The sequence below is a fragment of the Lepidochelys kempii genome, chromosome 7, assembly GCF_965140285.1.
Source record: "Lepidochelys kempii isolate rLepKem1 chromosome 7, rLepKem1.hap1, whole genome shotgun sequence".
In the NCBI taxonomy this organism is placed as follows: domain Eukaryota; kingdom Metazoa; phylum Chordata; order Testudines; family Cheloniidae; genus Lepidochelys; species Lepidochelys kempii.
The window spans coordinates 85401303-85425525 of NC_136386.1; the positions used below are offsets into that span (position 1 = coordinate 85401303).

The 24223-nt window shown below is 41.3% G+C and overlaps 1 protein-coding gene across 7 annotated transcripts in view; it reads right to left on the reverse strand.

The window, feature by feature from the left end:
* Positions 1 to 9733: 9733 nt before the first annotated feature.
* The window catches only part of MICU1 (mitochondrial calcium uptake 1), a 217284-nt gene continuing 202794 nt past the window's right edge, over positions 9734 to 24223 (reverse strand). Inside the window, exon 8 of one of the 7 annotated variants that reach the window (XM_073353626.2) lies at positions 9734 to 21517. In XM_073353626.2, coding sequence (XP_073209727.1) covers positions 21357 to 21517 — 161 coding nt within the window. In that variant the 3' untranslated portion in view covers positions 9734 to 21356. The remainder of the gene's footprint in view (positions 21518 to 24223) is intronic. The other 6 variants (XM_078853821.1, XM_078853824.1, XM_078853822.1 and 3 more) reach the window with 6 other exon arrangements.

Here is a 24223-nt window from a genome sequence, read left to right on the forward strand (position 1 = left end):
AGAAACAGACTGGGAGATTGAGTGGGAGAGGGAAGGCTGCAACTGGGAAACGGGGAGAGGGAGGCTGAGACTGGGAGCTGGTGAGAGAAATGGGAGTCGGGGGGAGAATAGAGCCTGTTGGTTGAGCAGGTTAGAAATGAAATCAGATGAGGAGCTGTGGGGCGAGACGGGGACTAGGAATCAGTGTGGGAAGGAATGGGAGCAGGGGAGACGGATCTGATGAGCTAGGTTCAGGGTGAAAATGGGGACTGGCTGGGCAAAGAGACTGGGAGAAGGACCCAGGGAGTGGAGAGACTGGGACAAGGAGCTGGGGAGCAGATGGGGAGAGACAGACTGGATGAGGAGCCTAGGGAGGGAGACAGACTGGGAGCCAGTGAGGCAAGGAGGAGAGAGAGATTGGATTAGGATCCAGGAGTGGGGAACTGGATAGGCTAGGCAAAGAGACAGGGGATGAGGAATTGGGATGGGAGAAGAGAGTCTGGCTGGGCAAGGAAATTGACTACCCCCACTGCAAATTAGATCAATAGTCATACAGGAAATTCTAACAACTCAATATACAATAATGGCTCCTCACTGACCAAATCACATACAGCATTGATAAAATTATGGCATCCCATTATACTTAAATAGCAGTCCTATGTCCAGCACAGTCTCATCCTCCTCTAGGGCTGGTCCATCTAGAAGGTGACATCCTATTATTGCTGTCTATTACTCTGTTAGCTCAAGTGGTAGGGGTCTGCACAGTGGATCTTGAGGTTCTACCCCTGCTGATGACACATGAGTGTCAATATGATAGAATTTCTGTTTTTTCAGTTTGCTTTTTTAAAAATGTAGGAAATTATATAGAAAATCTGTATTAAAAGAACATTATTAAGATTGCAAGTTAAACACTCAAAAGTTAGGAAATGCCAGAATTAAGGTTGCTTGTGCCACCTGAATTCAGCCCCCTTATGCATATGGATTATGATATTGTCTTCAATTAAATGATCACATACTTTTATTTTCACTGGACCCCTGCCTCATTCAGGGTACAGGCTGGGCCTCCTCGGTTGATGAATCAGGGCTGTGTACTGAAAAGGCTGTCATTGGACCTGTTGTATGGAATTGATCTCAAAGGCCCAAAGGGTTAAAAATGTTCATAGATTCTTTTACTGTCCAACATTAAACAGTGATAGGTAGGTTTGGGGTTATTTTAAGGACAGGCCTTTGTTTTACTTGGCAAACACTCAAAAGCATTTAGTCAAATTAAAAGTTTATTGATTAAACACAAGAAAGAACAAGAAATTAAATCAGGCATTTATAATGAAATTGGTTGAGTGATTATACAAAACAACCAGTCAAAACTTTTAAAGCCTTTCTATTTTTGGAGGCAAAACATCAGACTCATTTTCAGAACTTTTCTTTGATGAAAGGGAAAGGATTAATTTTACTCCCAGTCCTGACATGTAGATAGCTGTTACTTATCCTTGTCTTAATTAGACACATATAAGGTGGAAGAGAGCGAGGATAGAAAAGATGGGTGAAACATGGCTTTGGTTGAGGATTTTGGAACCATTGGTTAGTTACGAGTGGATGCTTTTGGCTGGCAAGTCAGCGATGACATCTGCTGCTTTGATCCCGGTTTACAATCTGGTCAGGGACATCATTCTTCTTAGACAAGGCAGGCATGGCTGAATACAGCATAGTTGACTTCAGGATTCAGGGAAAAGCCAAGGGAGTGAACGGATAGAAGGAAAGAAAAGGGAGGGGGCAGAAAATAACACAAGTGATGGGACAATGATGCAGGATCTTTGGTGGCTCTGCAGTGCTGACAATTACTTATTCCCACCGACGGACTGTGGATTGTTTGCCACTGTGATAACTTTTATATAAAGTTATACTGTGATAACTTTCAGTGCTCACGGGTGAAAACAAAATTCCTTGAGCAAGGTTAAGGCCAGCTGGCCTTCCTCTCAGGAAGAAAGTCCTTTAGATGAATTGAGATGAGTTGTGGTGCTGGCTGTTCAGGGATTGAGCTGGGATGCAAGGTGGGACAGGAGATGAGAAGCACAGCTGAACTGAACTATCTGAACAGGTCTTTTTAAGAAACCTAAGAAGGGGAAAAATGAATGTTAGAGGTGGCGTGGGGGGGGCATGTGGGGTCATATGTCCCCCCAGATTGAGTGGCTGGGCCCCCTCCCTGCTGGGCAACTGAGCCAGTGAGCTGCTAGGTGGCGAGGAAGAGACAGGAGGAACAGATAGAAGCTGCAGGGAGAGGCTGCTGCTTTCCGGGATGGCAGCGCTGCTTTCCAGAGGGAGAGAGGGAATTAGTGGGGGTGGGAGGGGGGCTGACTCGAACTGTACTGGGGTTGTGCCCCCCCACTATCAGCAGGTGCGGATTGTCTATGAACTTAGTTCAGCTCCTGCATTATTTTGTCCGCCAATTAGGCCTAATAGCTATCACAGCAATTTTGGTCTATTAACTTCTGGTTCCAAATCATCTGTTTTTACCAAGCATAATTTCAACTGTCTGTGGATTATATCAATGTGGCCTTTTTCATTTAGACTGATTCTTTTGTATTTGTTGCAACATTCAGTGCTGTAAATGACGTGACCTATTTTTCATGTACATTTTATTGTAACATCTTATGAATATGGGCATATTTTTTACATTTGAGCTCACAATAGGGATATGCTTTGTAAGTCCAATCGTCACAGGAGACTCCTGCCTCATTTGTTGCAGAAGTTGGAAGGTGGGTGGTGAATAAGCCATGAGGTTGCAGAAAAAGAATGGATGATCTTATGGAAAAGGCAGTTGAATGCTGCCCTGAAGAATTTTATTCCAACCCTTCCTCTGTTACAGAGTTCCTGTGAGATACAAGTCAAGTCACTTAAATGAGACATTTCACAAGTGATCACTAATAGCATGTTCCCCATTTTCTAGCTGTCTGACTTGAGACCTTGGGGTCTGATTTGCAGAAGTGCTAAGCACTCCCAGCTGCAACTGAAGTCAGTGGCAGCTCAACTTCACTATATAAAGTGCTGTAGAACACTAAATTTGCTGAAAAATCCAGTCCCATGTATCAAGGCTGATTCCCTACTCTGGCACTTTGAGTGCAGAAGGTGGGGGCCCACAAGGATTCTAAAAATGAATACTGGCCACTCCTGGCTGGTATTAAACTCCCAAGGTCATAGCTTCTCTCTGACCTTGGATGGGTAGACGCTGCCACCACCCAAGTGCAAAGCCCCACGCCCCTTTTGAGAACCCAAGAAGGAGCACTTGGAAATTCCTTCTTGTGGGGTACCCACAAGCCCTATCAACACCCCGACCCCCACCCCCCCGGGGAAGAGCTGAGAAAGAAAACAAAGGAAATCAGCTGTTGCCACCAGCTAATTAAACAACATATGCACAAACCTCTTAGGACACCAAAACAACACCACCACCCACAACCCAATCCTGTTCTTAAAAAGGGTAAATTTTATGAAAAACAAAAAGAAAGAAAATACATCTGGAACTTAGGCTATTGCTAGAATTAAAAAGAGCAAATATAATAATAAAGCATCAAGAATGGTTTTCTTGAGGTCCAGCTTGAAGGTTACAAGCAAAACAAAAGCATTTGGGGGTTAGCACAGCAGTGTCCACAAGCCAATAAGAAATAAAAGAAATAACCCTAATCACATCTTCCTAGACATTTCCTGATTTACTTATATATCTGAGGTTCAAATAAGTAGTTCTAGGTATGATCTGATGATTTTCTATACCTGGCTTAAAACTTCTTATAGCATTTCTGCTATGTGTTTCCTCTCTCCGAAGAACAACAGACAGACAGACAAAGGGAAAGTTTTTTTCCAATTTTAAAAAGTTCTAGCCCTCCCATTGGCTCTTTTGGTCAGGTGCCCACTCACTTCCTTTTACCTATGCATGCAGTCAAACTTTTTAACCGTTTACAGGTAAAGCAAGTGGAGAACAGCTACCAAGAGGAATGCTGTAGCTAACTGGCTGTTCACAAAAGGGAGCTAGTCCCCCTCTCATTTATCACACTATGTATCGCAATTTGGGTTCCCAAAATTAGTGGAAACTTTTACCTTAATCGCTCACTGCTTCAAGTTCCCTATCAGTAAAATGGGGATAGTGCCATTGCCTCACCTTATAAGGATGTTGTCAAGATAACTAATGTTTGTGAAGAACTGGGAATATATTGATGAGTGTGATAGAAAAATCACATGAGGAAATTAATAATTCTGTATTCCGAGTGGGTTTTGAATAGTGGGCAATAAAGTAGGCCTAGGGGCACACACTGAACAATGAAGGTAAAACAAAATACTGAGTAGTTGTTCATTAACTGAGCACTGTCCATCCACCCTGTGCACTGAATGAAGCAGATGTCCTATGAAAAAATAATATGTAATCTGGTAATTAAAGACTATCATAATGCATATGTACAGTGGACCAAAATTAAGGTTGCACAGGCAGGCTTAATTTTGGCATTTCCTAACTTTTGTGTGCTTGACTTTGCAACTTTAATGATGTTCTTTTAATGTCATTTTTTCTGTGTAATACATATGTTCACACACAATTAAACTCAGTGAAATCCTTTCTGCAGGAGTTGGCAGGAATGGAATGAATTGCTTGACCATTATGCTGTCCATATCAACCCAGAGGGCTAGAATGGGCAATTGCTTATCCTCCCTTCACACACAGTTTCCTGTTCAGTATGTACAGATATATGCAACCATAAGGAAAGAGTGTGGGATGTTTTGAGCTGCAAATGATGAATTGAAGGAGGTGGAAGGAACTTTGCTCTACATCACTTTCTCATTGAGGCTGGATTCTGGACGATTGCCTTGCTTTCCCAGTTGCTGGCTGAGTTACAATCCTCCGTTAAATTATCTGATTAGTCTCAGTCCAAAAAAGACAGAAGCTCCTGGGTCAGGAGAAGGATCTTGAGGAACTCTTGGGTGGATGATTGCTCCCTCTCTGGAAGGGGGTTAATCTCACCCTTGATTTAAATTAGCAAAGGGGACTTTTATGTGTGTGTGTATATATATATATATGTGTCACATAAATTAAATGAATTGACACACTTGACTCAGTTCTGGAGTAAATCCAATGTGGTCAGTAGAGTTACACCATGGATGAATCTGCACTAACGCCAGCAAAAAAAGAAGTCTCTCCAACCACATCTCTGCTTTGAAAAGAAAACTCAGCCCTCTTCCTTCCCAAGAGCTCCTCCAGAGACAAATAAATCCTGAACTGAAGCAAAAACCTGTGCAAACTGATACTATGGGCTTGATTGTCCACATCATCTCAGCAGAGCTCAGACAACTGAGAAAGGGTAGAACTCCCTGATTCAGAGCATCTCAACTTCAGCCCAAGTTAGGGACCTCCAGTCTGCCATGCCCTTCCGATTCTACTCATGCCCTGCTCCCAGAATGCCCCAATATGCTTCCTCCTTCTTATGCCAGTTGGCACAAAGGGCAGCAGAGCTGCCTCCACCAGATACCTTCTGGTGGAGAGTCTCCCTTTACAGTGGAGTGAATTCTCCACTCGCCATCTCCAGCTGTTTTAAGGCCACTTTTCATTGCATAACAGACCAAAGACTCCATCTTTTTGTCACAGTGGTTTGTATTCTTTGAGTCTTATTGGATCCAGCTCTGCTCCTGGATTCCCAGAAAGCAGAAGGGGCCTGGAATACCTTTTGCCTCCTTCAGCTGGCCCAGATATTGTGCTCTTTCCTTTGCTATGCCAAACTCACCATGATTCTCCATACCTATGCACTGTCCTTTCTGGATTCCTGTAATGTGCTGTGCCTAGGCTCACTCAGACTTCAGCTAGTGCAGAATGTGGCTGCTCACCTTGTTATGCTGGCCAGCAGAGCAACACTTAGATGCAGAGATTCCAAGGCCAGATGGGATCACTGTGATCATCTAGTGTGACCTCCTGTATAACATGGGCCACAGAAGTTCCCCCCCAAACCCTTGAACGTATCTTTTAGAAAAACATCCCATCTTGATTTAAAAATTGTCAGTGATTGAGAATCCACCATGACCCTTGGTAAACTGTTCCAATGGCTAATTATCCTCGCACAATTCCCATCTGAATTTGTCTAGCTTCAACTTAAAGCCATTGGATCATGTTTTACCTTTCTTTGCTTGATTGAAGAGCCAGTATTAAATATTTGTTCCCAATGTAGATACTTACAGACTTTAATCATTCCACCGCTTAACCTTCTCTTTGTTAAGCTAACAGATAGAGCTCTTTGAATCTATCACTATAAGGCATGTTTTTTAATCCTTTCATCATTCTTGTGGCTCCTCTCTGAACCCTCTCCCATTTATCAACATCCTGAATTGTGGGCACCAGAAGTTCCAGCCACGGTCGCACCAGTGCCAAATACAGAGATAAAATAACTTCTCTGCTCCTACTCAGTATTCCCCGTTTTTGCATCCAAGGATCACATTAGTACCTTTGGCCACAGGGTTGCACTGGGAGCTCATGTGGAGCTGATTATCCACCACGAGCCCCAAATCTTTTTCAGAAAGTCACTACTTCCCAGGATAGACTGCCCCATCTTGTAAGTATGGCCTATGTTATTTGTTCCTACATGTATACATTTACATTGAGTTGTATTAAAACACATTGCTTGCACCCAGTTTACCATTAAGTATCAGTAATATGATCTCTTCATTATTTTACACTCCCCCAATTTGTGTGTCATCTGCAAACATTAGTGATTATTTTATGGGATTTTTTTTTCAGATAAAAATGTTAAATAGCATAGGACCAAGAACTGATCCCTGTGGGACCCCACTAGAAACACACCTGCTCAATGACTATTCCCAGTTCACATTTTGAGACCTATCAGTTAGCCAGTTTTTAATCCAGTTAATGTGTGCTATGTTAATTTTATATCATTCTAGTTTTTTAATCAAAATGTCATGCAGTACCAAGTCATATGTTCCATACCTTCTGTCCAGAGCCCCAGTCCTCTTTCATTTGTGCTGCAAAGCGTTTATTCTCATTGATAGCCCTGGATAACCTGGAACCAGACTTTTGCAGAGACCTCCTCTTTCTCTGGGGCTCATCTCAACAGGTGCATTCTGTCAGAACACTCCTGCAGTCTGCCCCAGTCCTTGGCTCTGGAATTCACTTCCTCTTGATTTGCCTAAGCCAGCATTTGGCGATTTGTAGGACAAGGGATAAGACATTTAGTCACTCTAGTTTTTCGTAAACGGGGCCTGTAATAGAGTAATCATCTGACCTATGGGTGGAGATGGAAAAGAGTGAGGGGACGTTGATTTGTGTCAGCTGCTGGCGGCAGCTCATTTTAATTTCTGTAGTATACACAGATGATCTGGTGGCCACAATAAAATAAATGTGCTTTAATTAAGCACGCAATCAAACAATACACAACAAGGCAGGTAGTAAATGTTCTGCATTGCAGGAAAAAATAGATGCTATTTGTATTCATAACATAACAAAATAGAAACTATATAAACAGACCTAGCCAGCAAGTTATATGGACTCAAGATCTGAAACTATTACTAACGCAAAAATAAAACAACCCACCACTTTAAAAGGAGTGCTCTTTTCCTCCCTTTTTGAAAGGATTGTTTGTGAAGATGTTTCAATCAGTGTTTAAAATTCATCTGATCTCCGTGGGGCCAGCATGAGGCCCATAGGATTTCAGGAGACCACCAGGATATGTGAACTGCACTCCTTTTAAAAAAGGAGTGGTGTGCTGGACATTTTTCTTCTAGCTCTGATAACGCCATTTGAGTTTGAATGGGTTCAGAACAAGTGATATAGGCCATGCTAGAGGACAGCCAACCTACGTTCAAATGACTTTGCCCTTTTTTTTTTTTTTTTTTACAATTAAATCTGTATCAGCCTCAAATACGCATGCATCATTTTCACTGGCAAAGGCTCTTTATTTATATTCTGAAAAGATTAAACACTCCGTCAGTTGGAATGATGCATGCATTGCCATACATTATCTATCTAAAGCACTCATCATCATGGTAAGTGCTGATATTATTGGTACTAAATTGCTTTCTCTTTCCATATCAAGGAATACCTTCTGCTAGTTTATTTACTGATAATAAGCATCTGAATTGACACAACGAAGACATCGCTCAAAATCCAGGAAAATCACAGCACCCTATCTGTATCTTTTGTTAAAACTACCATCTATATCTCAGTAGCAGTGGCTTAGGGGTAGCTTTCAAAGTGAGTGTCCCATTGTTGGGCCTGAGGGGGTCATTTTCAGTTTTAGTTCCATTTATTATTTGTAGTGTTTGTGGAGACTAAAAGTGATAATACTAATCAAGTGGTGCACTTGTATAGCTCCTTTTGAGGATCTCAAAAGTGCTGCATAAACGGTTAATTGAATCTAATAACAGCTCTGAGAGGCAGTTTACAGACGGTGAAGTGACTTGCTGAAGGCTGCAGAGGGAATGGCTGAGTGAGGGAACAGGATTCTGGAATCATGACACACATTCGTTACCAGCAGCAACCCTGCCTCTCTGGAACAAGACCAGGGAGAGTGAGAACAGGGATGGAGAGAGAGTTTTGTTTAAATGTCAAAGCATTCAGATTAGATCTCAAAGGAAAGGCTTTGGCTGAGGAGAGGAACTAAAGAGAAGAGAAGATACAATTGAAGGAAATCAAAACAAGGTTATAACTTACATTTTAATTACAACTCCCAAAACCTAGAGAGACTAATAGGGACACAGAGAATAATAATAGTGGGACATGGCTCAGACTGGGGGGACATGACACACTGACACTGCTCTCAAGCTGCTGTCTCATTTTCCAAAATCTCAGCTTTCATTTTAAAAGAACCCCCTAAGCCTCTATAGTTATAATGATGATGAAAACCTCAGAAACATGACCTGAGTGTAACTGATGCAGAAATTAGTCTTCAGAGAGTCTGGAACAATAGCTCTGAGAAGTGGGAGCAGCTCCATACGTCTCAGTGTGGGTGCTAGCTCAGATGCCCAGTGACGATAATTTAAACATCAATATTGTTAACTATTTCATTGCTCAGGTAAGACAGGAGAGGAAGGGTCACAAATTAGTACAATGTACTATAAATTGCATCTAATTTTGGTGTCACAACTGGGTGACAATAGGGGGATACCACTAATTTCTCTCCACCCCCATTCAAGGAGCGAACCAAACCAGCCTAGCAGTAACTATGGGCACATTCAAGTCCCACAAGGGGGAGCTGAGCCCAGTGGCATGTGTGATCAATATGTTGAAAATCTCCATGAGCCATATTTCATTATGCCAACTGACATGGCCAGAGCTTATTTTGTGGGTGGAATTTAGAAAACTACCACCACTTTCCCCTCTCCCAGTTCCACCTGTGGTGTGATTTGTGGGTGACTATAGCTTCATCTGACTGAGCAGATAACACAGCTCGCATGGGTTTTTCCTTGGGGGAGTGGGGCCATCTTCATGCAAATCAACCCTGGCTCTGACTAGCCTCTAAATCAGGGGGTGGCCAACCTGTGGCTCCGGAGCCGCATGCGGCTCTTCAGAGGTTAATATGCGGCTCCTTGTATAGGCACCGACTCTGGGGCTGGAGCTACAGGCACCAACTTTCCAATGTGCCGGGGGGTGCTCACGGCTCAACCCCTGGCTCTGCCACAGGCCCTGCCCCCACTCTACTCCTTCCCGCCCCCTCCCTTGAGCCTGCTGTGCCCTTGCTCCTCTCCCCTCCCCCCACTGAGCCTCTTGCACTCCATGAAACAGCAGATCAGGAGGTGTGGGGAAGGGGGGGCACTAATTGGTGGGGCTGCCAGTGGGTGGGAGGAGCTGGGGGTGGAGCTGATGGGGGGCTGCTGGCTCTTTGGCAACGTACATTGGTACATTCTGGCTCCTCCTCAGGCTCAGGAAAGCCACCCCTGGCCTAAATGAACAATGGAGACATTTTAAGGTTTAAAAATGGAGATTGAATTTTACTATTTCTACTGGAAAGGACTGGCCTCAGCATTTTATACTAAAGTTGCCTTAATTTTGCAACAAAGAATATACAATTAAGGAATAGAGCGACTGCAGAGACATACTATGATCAGACAACATAAAAAGCAGCGCCTCTCAGGATAAATGCACTCAGTCTATTTCATTTAACTATTTTTAAAACTGCCTTGGCAGTCAGACACTTTTTTGCTTCTGAAAGAAAAACAGAGGAATGAAGAATGGACTACCCAAGTATATTCCTATCCCCTTGCTTCAAACAGAGCAGCGTAAATGACTGTTGTTTCTGATCCTTCTTTGGGAATAGCTCACAAGAAAATATGTAAACTGAGCTTTATTGGAGAGTAGGGATGAAAGACAAGTAACCTCCCTGACCTAACTAGCATCACTCAGCATTCCTCTCAGTCCTGCCAATATTGGACACAAGCAATTGAATTGTATGACAAATAACCAAAATGCAAAACACCTGTGTTTTGTTGTGTGTCATGGTATGACCTGATAATTTTAAATGATAAAAGCTGTTTTTAAAGATGCTTTCTCACTGTGTGAATTAAATAAATTTAATTAAATTTAAAAGATTAAAAGAGGAAAATTGGAAAAACAAATTGGCTTACATGCCACTTTAAGCCTCCTCCCAGTAATGGGTTGTCAGGAGGGTTTGAATCCTGGATCTTCAGAGCCTCAGCACAAACCTCATCTATTTACACAGAAAGAGTAACAGTTATTTTTTCTGTGTGGACACACCACAGAGGGAGACTTGCCACATGCTTTGTCAGTGTTTTACACAACCATTTGCTGAACACCAATAAGCTATTGGAGATAGTCTGTGGTCTGCTCCTGGCTCTGCAGGGAGCGTTAGCAGGTGTGTATAACAGTAGTAGCAGACAGGACAGTTGAGCCCATAGATTTGGCACATTCATTCTGAAATGCAGTGCAGCTAACAGGGTAAGATTTGGATTGGTCACAAGAAAGACTTGGGTTTTATTCCCAGCTCGCTTTAAAGTGACCTGGAGTTGCCTCTTAGTTTATTTGTAAAACAGGGGGATGATACTTAATTGCTTTCCAGAATATAGGATGTGACCTTGCTCACTAAGGTGTGCACAAAGATACAGGCAGTAGATATGAGACCAGAACTCACTCTCTTGTGGCTCCCAGTCCAGTGCACCATCCCTTAGCGTAAGGGCATTTGGATGGGGAAGTCTTACTTGGTCTTCTGAGCAGTCTGATTAGACTGTCTCAGCAAAATCCAGGCTATGCAAGAACTCTGTCATTAATACAAATTTTCTACTGTTTGATCACTTCAAAATAACCCTTTCAACATGTGTACAAGGCAGACTGTGTTTGCTGGCTCCTTCTGAGACATTGCTCCAGGTGTGTAACAGGTATACCTAAGAATAATGGAATGAAAATGAGCTAAAGAAAATTTGGACTGCATAACAGGAAGTTGTTCCCAACTGAGCTCTATGTGGTTGTCCCATCATCAGGTTAGTGGTTCAGTGTTGAAGTTATTTACAGTCTGCTGAGCACACAGCTCAACTGCACCTTATCATACATGGTCAATAGCTGTACAGAGGAAAACTCAGGCTCTGTTTTAAGATGCCTGCATTGTTTGAAGGGTGAACTAAACAAGGAGCTTCAACTGCCCAAAGGCCCTCAGGCTGTTTCTAGTTCTGTTAGTTCAATCTCAGATTTAAATCAATATTGATGGTATCAAACAGCTTTATACTTGGCTAAAAAGTGTCCTGGAGGCATGTGACAATATGATTGCGTTAGCCCATGCACCGTATTTACAAATAACACAAGCCACTTAAAAAAATAATAAAGGGAGATCTATTAAACTGAAAGAAAAGATGCTTCAGGTTTAGACTCTCAAATGAGCATGTAAATACTCTTAAATCAATAAGGCGGGTGGGGGAAGACAGACAGCATGGTCCAATGAGTAAATACTTGACTGGAAATAAGTAAACATGGTTTCTATTCTAGATCTGTCACTAACTTGTTTTCTAACCTGGGGCAAGTCAGTTTGCCCTCTGTGCCTCAGTTTCCCTGTATATAAAATAGGGATAATAGTGCTTACCTTTGTAAAGTGCCTTGTGATCAACAGCCAAAGAGTGCTAAGTGCAAAAAATACAAACACCTTCATGCGCTCTCCCTTGCTGCCCCTCACATAAACACCCACAAAGCTATCTCACCCACCTTCACATCCGACCTCAAAACTATCCTTTGCCCTGATGGCTACATAAACTTTGACAACTGTTAGGCTGCTAGCGTGCAGAGACCACTGCCTATTGTACTGACCGATACTGTCTCACTGTTTACTTGTTCTCCCCCAGCTGTCTGTATCCATCTGTTGTCTCATCTTACACTTAGATTGTAAGCTATTTGGGGCAGGGACTGTCTTTGTTTTATGTTTGTACAGTGCTTAGCACAATGGGGTCCTGGTTCAAGATGAGGGTTCCTAGGCACCATGGTAATACAAACAATAAATACTAATAATTATGATAGCTTTAGACCAAAGATTACCTTCATCCAGCCCAAGTCTCCCTGCATTTGTGCTAAACAGAAGAAATAATGAAGGCTGAATCTAATTTTAGAAAATGTTATTTATGCTAAAAAAAGGTGGCCTTCAGAATTTCAAGATGCCATTTTTTCTTTGGATCTTTATCTCACCCTTATATGTTGGGCAGTACAGAACCAGGTACTCCTGACACCTAGAGAATGATTAGTGTATTTCTAGACTAGTATTTCCTTTTCTGGTTCTGCTGAGTGAATGAGGGCTTCTCTACACTTTTTATGTTTGGACCAATTTAATTACATGGATATAGAAACAGATCATAGAATCATAGAAGATTAGTGTTGGAAGAGACCTCAGGAGGTCATCTAGTCCAACCCCTTGCTCAAAGCAGGACCAATCCCCAACTAAATCATCCCAGCCCTGGCTTTGTCAAGCTGGGCCTTTAAAATCTGTAAGGATGGAGATTCCACCACCTCCCTAGGTAACCCATTCCAGCGCTTCACCACCCTTCTAGTGAAATAGTTTTTCCTAATTTCCAACCTTGATCTCCCCCACTGCAGCTTGAGACCATTGCTTCTTGTTCTGTCATCTGCCACCGCTGAGAATAGCCTAGCTCCATCCTCTTTGGAACCCCCTTTCAGGTAGTTGAAGGCTGCTATCAAATCCCCCCTCACTCTTCTCTTCTGCAGACTAAATAACACCAGTTCCCTCAGCCTCTCCTCATAAGTCCTGTGCCCCAGCCCCCTAATAATTTTCATTGCTCTCTGCGGGACTCTCTCCAATTTGTCCACATCATTTCTCTGTGTGTGTGTGGGGGGGGAGAGGGGGGCACAAAACTCGACGCAATACTCCAGATGTGGTCTCACCAGTGCTGAATAGAGGGGAATAATCACTTCCCTCGATCTGCTGGCAAGTATCCTACTAATGCAGCCCAATATGCCACTAGCCTTCTTGGCAACAAGAACACACTGTTGACTCATATCCAGCTTCTCGTCCACTGTAATCCCCAGGTCCTTTTCTGCAGAACTGCTGCTTAGCCAGTCGGTCCCCAGCCTATAGCAGTGCATTGGATTCTTCCGTCCTAAGTGCAGGACTCTGCACTTGTCCTTGTTGAACCTCCTCAGATTTCTTTTGCCCCAATCCTCCAATTTGTTTAGGTCACTCTGGACCGTATCTTTAAAGTGGTACAACCTCTTATTGTGGACACAGTTATGGTGGAATAAAGGTGCGCATCATAGATTTTAAGGCTTGGCAGGACCGTTAGGCTCATCCATTTTGACCTCCTGCATTACACAGGTCATAGAAGCTTCCCCCGTAATTTCTACATCACGTCCAAAGCTTCCATTTGAACTGCAGCTTATCTTGTAGAAAGGCATCCAGTCTTGATTTAAAAGTTGGGGAATTGACTATGTCCATAGGTAAATTGCTCCAGTGGTTAGTTACCCTCATTGTTAAAAAAATTGCATCTCGTTTCTAGTCTGAATTTGTCTAGCTTTCACTTTCAACCACGGGATTTTGTCATGCCTTTTTCTGATAAATTAAAGCACTGTCTACTGTCAGAAATAAACTTCCCCACATAAATACGTCAATCCTGTAATCAAGTCACCTCTTAACCTTCTCTCAGATCAATTAAATAGATTGAACTTAAGTCTCTCTCTACAAGTCAAGTTTTCTAGACTTCAAATAATTCAGTATCAATATGGCTGATTCCCCTGAAAAGTCATTCTCGCCCCTTTTGGGCCTCAGGGTGGTGCCCACAGTATTCCAGAGTTCCTGCTAATCTGGAGCCTGATCCAAACCCCATTGCAATCAATGGAAAGATTCCCTTTTATTTCAGTGAACTTTGGCTCAGGCCCAGAAGAAAGTGGTGCATGAATTAGCAGGTCTCCAATCCCTTAAAATACTGTCCCAGGTGCTCTCCGCATGGCTTAGAACTCATTGTTTTAACCAGGTTCTACTTCATCCACCAACCATCCATACCTCCCGGCAAGAGGCCAGTTGTAGGCAGCAATAACATCCTGCTAGGAAAAGGGATGAAGCAAACTGGAAGGGGGTGTGGTTAGAAGGGCCTTAGATCATCTAGTCTGACGTCTTGTACATCATAGGTCCTGAAATTTCACCATTACCTCTGCATTAAGTCCAATAACTAATGTTTGACTAAATATCTTCTCAAAAGGCAGCTGGTCTGGCAGTTTGTTCCAATGGTTAATCGCTCGCACTTTAAGAACGTGTGTCTTATTTCTAATTGGAATTGGTCTGGCTTTAACTCCCAGCCATTAATCACCTCTCAGTCATCTTTTTGATAGGCTAAACAGATTGAGCTCTAGTCTCTCCTTGCAAGGCATTTTCTCCAGCCCTTGAATAATTTTTGTGGTTCTTTCCTAAATCCTCTCCAATTTTTCAACATTTTAAAAATGCAGACACCAAAACTGTACATAGTAGTCCAGGATTGGTGTTGCCAGTGCCATACAAGGAGTTAAAATCCTGTACACTACTTCCCTGTTTATACGTATAAGGATCGCATTAGCCCTTTTGGCCACAGTATGGGACTGGAAGTGAGGATCTTCCATTTTGCCAGTTAGAGAGACCTTTAAAGAATGCTAAAGTGGGTCATTGCCCTTATCTGATCAAGAAAATAGTAACAAAAGCATTTTGTCACTAGACAACTTGTCATTTATTTTATTCACTGTGTTTAAACTAAAGAGCATGGATCTCTTCCTAAGTATCTGCATAATCACACTTCTGTACCAACTGATAGATTACCTTCCTTATAGAAATGAGTGGGCACGAAGGCAAATCAACACTGGCCACCCTTTACTCTATTTAATTTACTTAATTAATATTACCAAAAATATATTGTCATGTCGTGTACACTATCCCTCAATGCACCACAGAACTGTACATGTTTCTTTTGTTTGGTCATGTTCTATGTGGTCAACTAAATAATTAAAGTGGTTTAATTAGGACTGTATGTATTGATTGGTTGCATGCAACGTCAATGGCAACTACAAGCATATTTGAAAGAAATGACAGTCTTGTGTTACTCTGAAATCTTTATCTCCTTATATAATAAAGACATCAGCTCCACACTATCAGACAAAGCATCAAACATTAAGCCACATCTAGGATTTCGCCTGGGGTGCAATCTGATTGAAAAGACAAAAAACTACGTATTTATCCCAACTAAATGTCTAGTTAGTTTTTGTTAACAGAACAAGCTCTTTCAGGCTGAATTATAGTGAGTAACAAGCATTAATCAGCCCTCATTACCTTTCTATTACGTAAATGCTCTATGAGGCAATTTTGTTTTGAACGCACAATACTAAAAACATTTAATATTACTCATGTCTCTGAATATATATTTTTAGAAGTGAGCAAACTGATTGCATTTGCTTCATTTAACTTGTTTGTAATATAACAAAGCTTTCCTGTTCTTTTACACTGATGTTTTGTAGAGTAGAAAATGCTCTATCGCACTGCATACTATGATTTATATTGTATTTTAATTGTTACGTCCAAGTTTTAGTTATGTTTTGGGGTTTTCTTTGTGTTTAGTCACTCCAATGAATATACTCATAGGAGAAAACTTTTCCCCTCGTAATTCCCATAATGTTTGTGCAGTAAAATAGCCTCTTTGTTTGTTCATAATTCCTACTTATATGCTTGGAACTTGTAAGTATACTCAGCAACTGTTTGAGACCCAGGCAGTTCAAGGGGGGCCTTGATTTAGCATTACCCCAAAATATCATTCATCTTATTTAATGTGAACTGTTTAACAAGTATAGAAGGATGTGTAGGGTTGGGATTTTTTTTGGATTGTGAAAATAATGAAATTAGTATTTTAGAAGGTGGGGGAGGGGGCGCTCAAAATATTTTTGCTTAGGGCTTCCAGTGAGTAGCACTGCCCTCTGCTGGTTATATATTTGCCTCTGGACTGAACATCTCTTGGCCAAAGGGTTATGGAATTCAGCCCTTTTCAAAAGTGATTGAAACCCCATTTCCTAAGTTCTAGGACACACTTTAAATGTATAACTGTTTTTGGGACACAAACATTCTGGCCGAGAGGTGTTAAATCATTTATTACTTTTCACTCTTATCTGTAACTCTGGCACGGATTTATGACATAGACAAGGTAATATGGGGCAAAAGGCAAAGGCTCCATGACTCACATTCAAAAGAAAATTGAACTGCAAGGACTAAAACAAGGTCTCCCAGATTCACTGTTCCTTCAAGTTGGAAATCAGTTTGGGCTGCTTTAACTCTCTTTGCACAGCAGATGGCAGAATTGTTCTTTTAGCTACAGGACTAGTTTTACCTTTAATGTCCTGACTGAAGAAAACCTTTAGCTGCTGTGGAGATTTGTTTTCTTTTCATACTTTTATCTTATGCAATCTGCACCTGGCACTGTAGAAGCCACTTGTGGCAATGGCTTTTTTAAAGCCATTTGCTAGTGAGGTCTCAAGCACCGAAACTGCCAGGCCTCCCTTCTGGGTCAACACCAAGCACCCAAGGTAGATGAGTTTTCACCCAATCCTTCACCCTGGGGTTGCCACTGATCCCTACTTTTCTTATTACTCCACTTTTCTCCCACATTTAGTCTTAGAATGTGAGTATCCTGCACTGTATGGTTATACTGTAATGCCTGTTTGCTTAATTGTTTTATATTAAATAAAATCTTCAATTGTGTCACTCATGTTGCTCACAGTCCTCCATTAAATTAAATGATCTATAACTACCCTGGAGGCTTGACCCTTAAAGAAGTCAGTTTGGTTTTATGCCTTATTTTAAGCATTTAATTGGGAACACGTAAATCGAAGGTTAGAGGCAGCTGAGCTCCAGAACTTCAGACAATTATTCTTACTGCTCTAGCAAGTCACTGCTTCTTTTAGGAACCCAGCTTGCTTTCTTCATCCAGGCAGGGACTGCGAAAAAATGCATCTATCAAATTAAAAAAAAAAGTCCTAAAAGTCTCTCCTGCTCCATGTGTCATTCATTTAGTGGGTTTACGTCCAATTCAGTTCAAAAGGGGCACATACGAAACAAACGGCCGTATGGAATTTAGGAGAAATATGTGTGCTCTAGCCTTTAGGAATGAGTGGATCCCATACATGTTAACCATTTGGAGGACACATTGAAACAGTTCCACGAGTGAGCAGCGGTGGCTAGTGTCTGCACATTCTTTCCTCCCATCCCTATGCTTACTCTGAGTAGGAAGCATAACCGGAGATTCTGCTGCAATTTTTAGAAAACAATGCCCACCTCTATGGATTTTAGTTTTAGTCTTCTTACCTCAGCTCTCTCTTTATGCCTTCTTCTGCAGAGGATCTCATCCTACAAAAACTAGCCCTGGAGTGCTGAAGCATGGACAAGCGCATGGTATGACATAGAAAGGTAGCCCAATTTTGGGACCCTGTACTTTGTTTCCAGCCTCAATAAGGTCCATCCTATTATCTCCTGTCCCTCTTGGCTATTAAAACCTATGGCTCACACACAGGACCTATTATTAGCAGAAAGTGTCATTTCCTTTCTTCAGGACAGTAGGGTCACAGCATCTCTTAAACAAGCAACTGTTTGTTTCTTGATCAAGAGTCTATCTTGACACTGGGATTCCTGCTTACTATCACTCAGTTCACCAATCTCCCTTGTGAGAAGATTATAGAGAAGGTGGCATCAAAGCAACTCAGTACCTGGAGTCCTCAGGTTTTCTCAACTTCATCAGTCCAGCTTTACAGCTGGGTGCGGCAGAGACTGCACTGGTCTCAGTCAACGACCTTCTGACAGTGGATAAAAATAGAGTGCTCATACTTGTGTTTAGAACTTTCAGCTGCCTTTGTGACCACTGTGCAGCTTAAACAGCTGCAGGTGGCTCTGCTCTTTTGTCTCTGAGAGGAGCCAAACTAGTATTGGATGATTGTTTGGCTGTCCTGAAGTATCTTGCATGTAGTTCTTTCTTTTGCTTTAAATTCATCTGCTTTCGATTGCTCTACGCACCCAGGAATGTGTTTGTTGGAGCAGAAAATCCAAAATGGAGGACAGGATAACTACTGCAAATGATTAGGCTAGCTAACTTTCAGTAGAATCGGAGCTTTGCAATTCATACTTGTCATGCATTGTTCTTCATATTCACAATAGATGCTTTTTGATTAATTCAGTTCTGTAGCGGGCTTTAATATGCACTTAGTTTTGTTTAAAAAGGAAAAACAAAGGGACTGGTGAAGTTCTCAGAGTAGGTTTCACAGCTGTCAAAGATCGCTGGTTGATAAGTTTATACACAGAGTGGGTAGACCAGAGGCAGCATCAGCATCTTAAGTACCCCTCCCCTCTCTGCTGGAAAGACTAGGAGTAAGCAAGTAGTTGTCTTCATGCCCATTCAGTCCTTGGTTTCTTGGTGGAAACTAGCAACTACGAAGCCAGTTATGATGTGGATTCCTTTTGATATCAACACCTTTCACAAAGACAACTGAATACCCATGAGAAGGTGGTGACTTTCAATAACAAAATTAGTAAAAATAAATTTAAAAGACTTTGAAAACTACTACCATTTTCACAGTAGAAGGCAGTGTAGGGCTGAGACAATGGACATGAAAATAGATGTCTGTGTGTTGTTGCCATGTTAGTCCCAAGATGTGAGGGACAAGATGGGGGAGGTAAAATCTTTTATTGTACCAACTTCTGTTAGTGAAAGAGAGAAGCTTTCAAGCTCCACAGAGCTCTTCTTCAGATCACCTGAGCTCTGTGGAGCTCTCTCTCTCATGAAAATAGATTACATTAATGCTCTAGAATTAGGATTTGTTAAGTGAATTAGGAGCACCGTAATACTCAGTCATGCAATGTGGTTGGGATTTGATGGTTTACAATCTATTGTTTCACATACTTGATGTGAGTGTAGAGAGGAGCTATATCTTTTTATCTGACAACAACTTGGACTTGTACATGCTAAGTTGCTAAATTATTTGCACCCATGACTCATTCAAAAAAAAAAAATAAAAAAATGAAAAAACACCTTTCATGTGAAACTGTTGAAACCTGGTGGGAGTGGAAAAGTTTTCTTGTCAATCCAGACAAGATGCTAAATCTTGGTCCTGAGGTTCTAGGGCCTTTGGAAAAGGATGAAACGGTTTCTTCTGAGACCTTAACAGAACAACAAGCCCAGGAACTAATAAGAAGTTTTCATGATGTGTTTTCGTCAGCCTCAGGAAAAACTGTATTTCCCATCATACTTGTACTAACCCAGAGGTAAAGCCAGTAAGGAAGACTGACTGGGTGCCAGAAAAAATGCAGGAAGCAATTGCATGGGAAGTTTGAGAGATGCTCAAATTAGGTATTACAAAGGTGTCTCAAAGTGATTGGTACAGCCCTGTTGTACTGGTGCCCAAACCTGACGGGACAATCCATTTCTGTCTTGATTTCCATTGGGTGAAATAATGCTATTTCCCATCCGGATGCATACTTCATGCCACACATAGGCAAGTTATTAGATTAGCTAGGGAAGGCTAAATATTTAACGATGTCAGACTTAGAGTTGAAATGTGGAGGTGAAAGGGGGAAGGTAAGCTTTCTAATCAATGCACTTTAGGGTACACTGTGTGTTATCCGATTTTTTGCTAAACACTGGCCACGTAAAACTTCAGTCGACAGATCCTTTCAAAACAACAAGCACATTTACCAGTGAGTGAGGACAATACACAGAATTCCACTCTCCAGACATCTCTTAAACGGATGCTTTGTGTTTTCTCCTTTTACATTTAGTAGGAGTTTATTTTAGAGAGAGTTCAGATTTTTGTTGACTTTCTGCCAATAAAGTCAAATGTGACAAAGCCATGAGGCTTCCCATAAACACAGATGAAAGATGAGCATTTGCTTTTGTTGTGAACCAATGTAATTAAAGTAATATTTTACAATGTTGAAGCATTCAGTAAATAGCAGCTTTAAAGCCAGTACCCCATACAGAAGGACAATCTCACAGGGGGAGGAGCCCCCTATTAAAAAGAGAATTACAAAGAGCATATATGTTAGGTTGCTTATGCAAGGCAGGGTTCTTCTGAGGGAGGAGAAAGGTGGGAAAAAATTAAGCCATTTTAAAACTCCTTATATCCAAGGCAGTAACTAAGCCTCAGACAGCCCCCTGCTTGACCAGGCATATCCCTATTTCACACCACACCTGCAAGATAAGAAATCCAACTGGGAAAAACAAACAGTCCTATAGAAGAAAGTTCTGTGGCATTCTTCTCACCCTTGCTGGACCCTTCTGTCCTTAATCTTACGGACAGCTTCTGTAATAAACAAAGGTTGCTATTGTTTTCTGTAAACCCAGCTCTTTTCAAAAGCTCATTCTAAACACACTTTTTTGTAAATAGTGCTTAAAATCTAAACTAAAAATCATTCAGGAGCAAAAGACTAGGATTTGCTACTAGTAGATTTGCTAGGCATTTCTGTCCCACTGCTTGACACATATGGGACTGTTCCGACCAATATTGTTCTCTGAAGCTATCCATATTCAATTCTACATAAAATCCTGGTTTTGTTGGACACCGGAGCATACTATGGAGATGAAGCTGGTGGCTGCAATACACAGAACTAATTATTTTTGTAATTTTCCTGAGAGATTAATATTAAACAGGCATCAGCAGTGGAAAAATTAAAGGAGAAGATACAGTAGGCTCCAATTTCTGTTCTGGTGTTTGGAAAAACTCCAGTTGTTAGTAGTCTGTGTCCTCTGGGTGGTTTTTTTCTAGTTCAGCGTAACAATCATTCAGTAGATTTCTGTGTGAAGAGTATTCATCTGCAGAGCATCTGACAATGGTACATTCTGCAGGAGCAGTACAGATTTATGGCCCCCAATAACATATGTTAACCAGGTTCTTCCATTTGCTGCAGTTATTGTTTGGGCATGGCAAAGTCCCAAGCTGTCTCCTGTGCACATTTCCACATTGCCCTCATGAGTCGTGTAAATCCCATGTCTTTGGGCTTCTCCAAACCTCTCATAAGTCGCTGCTTCATAATGGCAACAAACTCCTTGTTACTCAACTCTCCATTCCCTAAGGGAAGAGGGGAAAAAATGTTCATTAACCTGAAAATACAGAAATAAAAGGCCCAGAAATCTTTGGAGGGCAGTACCAAAAGCTTGCTTTCCTTTAGAGAAGAAAAAGAGACTGGTTCATGTTTTGCTTTAGTCTCCTGACAGGTGAGGCCATGAAAAGTGCTGGTACAACGTACAAATTTTACATTATATTTGAAGTTAAAGTTTTTGATTAAAACGGACACTTCAGAGTTTCCTGCTGACAGCCACTGTATGGCTGGCGTCACAGTAGCACTGCTTTTCAGCACGATGGCATCTCCCTGCAGGAAGCTTGGAAATAGCAAATTGTAAATTAACTTCAATTTCATATGCAATTCACATTTTACGAAATGTGAAAAATGCTTCTCCCCATCAGATCATTTCAGGACAATCAGCTGAGCAAAATGATTGCAGATTTAATTTTGACAGTATTATTATATCACCAATTACAATTCTGCATCTTTTCCGGACAAGGCCCAATTACTAATTGAAACAATGACTGCTTTTATCAAAATGTTTACTTTGTGATTCACTGCAATCAGGAGCTCTGTGACACAATGGTCTTAAATCAAAATGTGTGACAGGTTCAACGACTTAGTTTCCAAAGACCCAAGTATTGTCATAGCAACGAGGAAAATTTCATATTTTGGTCAGATGTTTAATGTTGACATTGGTGAGATTCAGAGGCAGCAAAAGTCTTTGACATTGCAATGCAGCCCCATCTGTGATAATCTACAATTTGGCAGATTTTTTTTTTTCACCTATGTCAAGCAGCTGACTGTTTCTTGGAGCAGCTAGTCCTCGAACCCACAAGGGGAGAGGCAATTCTTGATATAGTCCTAACTGGCACACAGGATCTGGTCCAAGAGGTGAACCACTCAGTAACAGTGATGAGGATGTAATTAAATTTATCATTCTTGTAGGGAGGAAAATTCTAAAGAAACCCGCCACAGCAGCATTTAATGTCACAAGGAGAACTACGCAAAAATGAGGAAGCTAGTTAAACAGAAATTAAAAGGAACAGTCACAAGAGAGAAATGCCTGCAAGCGGCATGGAAACATTTTAAAATCACCATAATAAGAGGCTCAAATTAAATGTGTATCCCAAATAAGAAAAAAATCAGTAAGAGGACTAAACAAAATGCCACTATGGCTAAATAACAGAGTACAAGAGGGAATTAGAGACAAAAAGACATTCTTTAAAAATTGGAAGTCAAATCTGACCAAGGAATATAGAAAGGAGCATAAACTCTGCCAAGTATAATTAGGCAGTCCAAAAAAGAATGTGAAGAGCAACTAGCAAAAGACACAAACTAACAGCAAAAAAAAAATTTTTTTTACGTATATCAGAACCAGGATGCCTGCCAATCAGTGGGACCACTGGACTACTGAGGTACTACAGGAGCACTCAAGGAAGACCAGGCTGTTGTGGAGAAGCTAAAATGAATCATTTGCATGAGTCTTCACTGCAGAGGATGTGAGGAAGGTTCCCACCCCGGAGCCATTCTTTTTAGGTGACAAATCTGAGGAACTGTCCCAGACTGAGGTGTCAATAGATGAGGTTTTGGAACTAATTGATAAATTAAACAGCAATGAGTCATCAGGACTAGGTGGTGATCCAAGAGTTCTGAAGGAACTCAAATATGAAATTGCAGAACTACTAACTCTGCTATATAACCTATTGCTTAAATCAGCCTCCGTACCAAATGACTGGCAGATAGCTAATGTGATGCTGATTTTTAAACAAGGTTCCACAGATGATCCTGGCAATTACAGGCCGGTAAGCCTAACTTCAGTACCAGGCAAACTGGTTGAAACTATAGTAAAGAACAGAATTATCAGACACATAGATGAACATGATATGTTGGGGGAAAAGTCAACATGTTTTTTGTAAAGGGAAATCATGCCTTACCAATCTATTAGAATTATCTGAGGGTGTCAACAAACATGTGGACAAAGGTGATCCAGGGGATATAGTCCATTTGGACTTTCAGAAAGCCTCTGACAATGACCCTCAACAAAGGCTCCTAAGCAAAGTAAGAAGTCGTGGGATAAGAGAGAAGTTCCTCTCATGGTTAAAAGACAGGAAATGGTCAGTTTTCACAGTGAGAGGGAGGTAAATAGTGGGATCTGTACTGGGACCTGTGCTGTTCAACATATTCTTAAATGAACTGGAAAAAGGGGTAAAACAATGAAGTGGCAAAGTTTGCAGACAATACAAAATTACTCAAAATAGTTAAGTCCAAAACTCACTGCGAAGAGTTACAAAGGGCTCTCTCTAAACTACTATGATAAGAGTTTTACTTAAACTGACTAACACAATGAAACCTTGAGTCCAATCTGCAACTCCAAACTCATCCTGCACTACCGAACCTAGGTATTGCACCATAGACAGAACTGGCATTTGGGATCTCAGACGGAAAAATTAACATGGAGAAATCTACCAAGATGAGAGACTATCAAGGGAAATACAGAAAATACTCAAAAAAAAAATCACAACAAAGCTGAATGTTTATAAAGTTAGAGGTGGAGCTGGGGGTATTGTGAACATGGAAATTCTTGAGGGGACTTTTTTGCACTGAAGTAATTTAGAAAGCATGCCAGGTTTTGAAACAGATATATTATGTTTTAAAAAACTTCCTAGACTTGGAGTCATTTTGGCAAGTTTTATTCCACAGCTAATTTT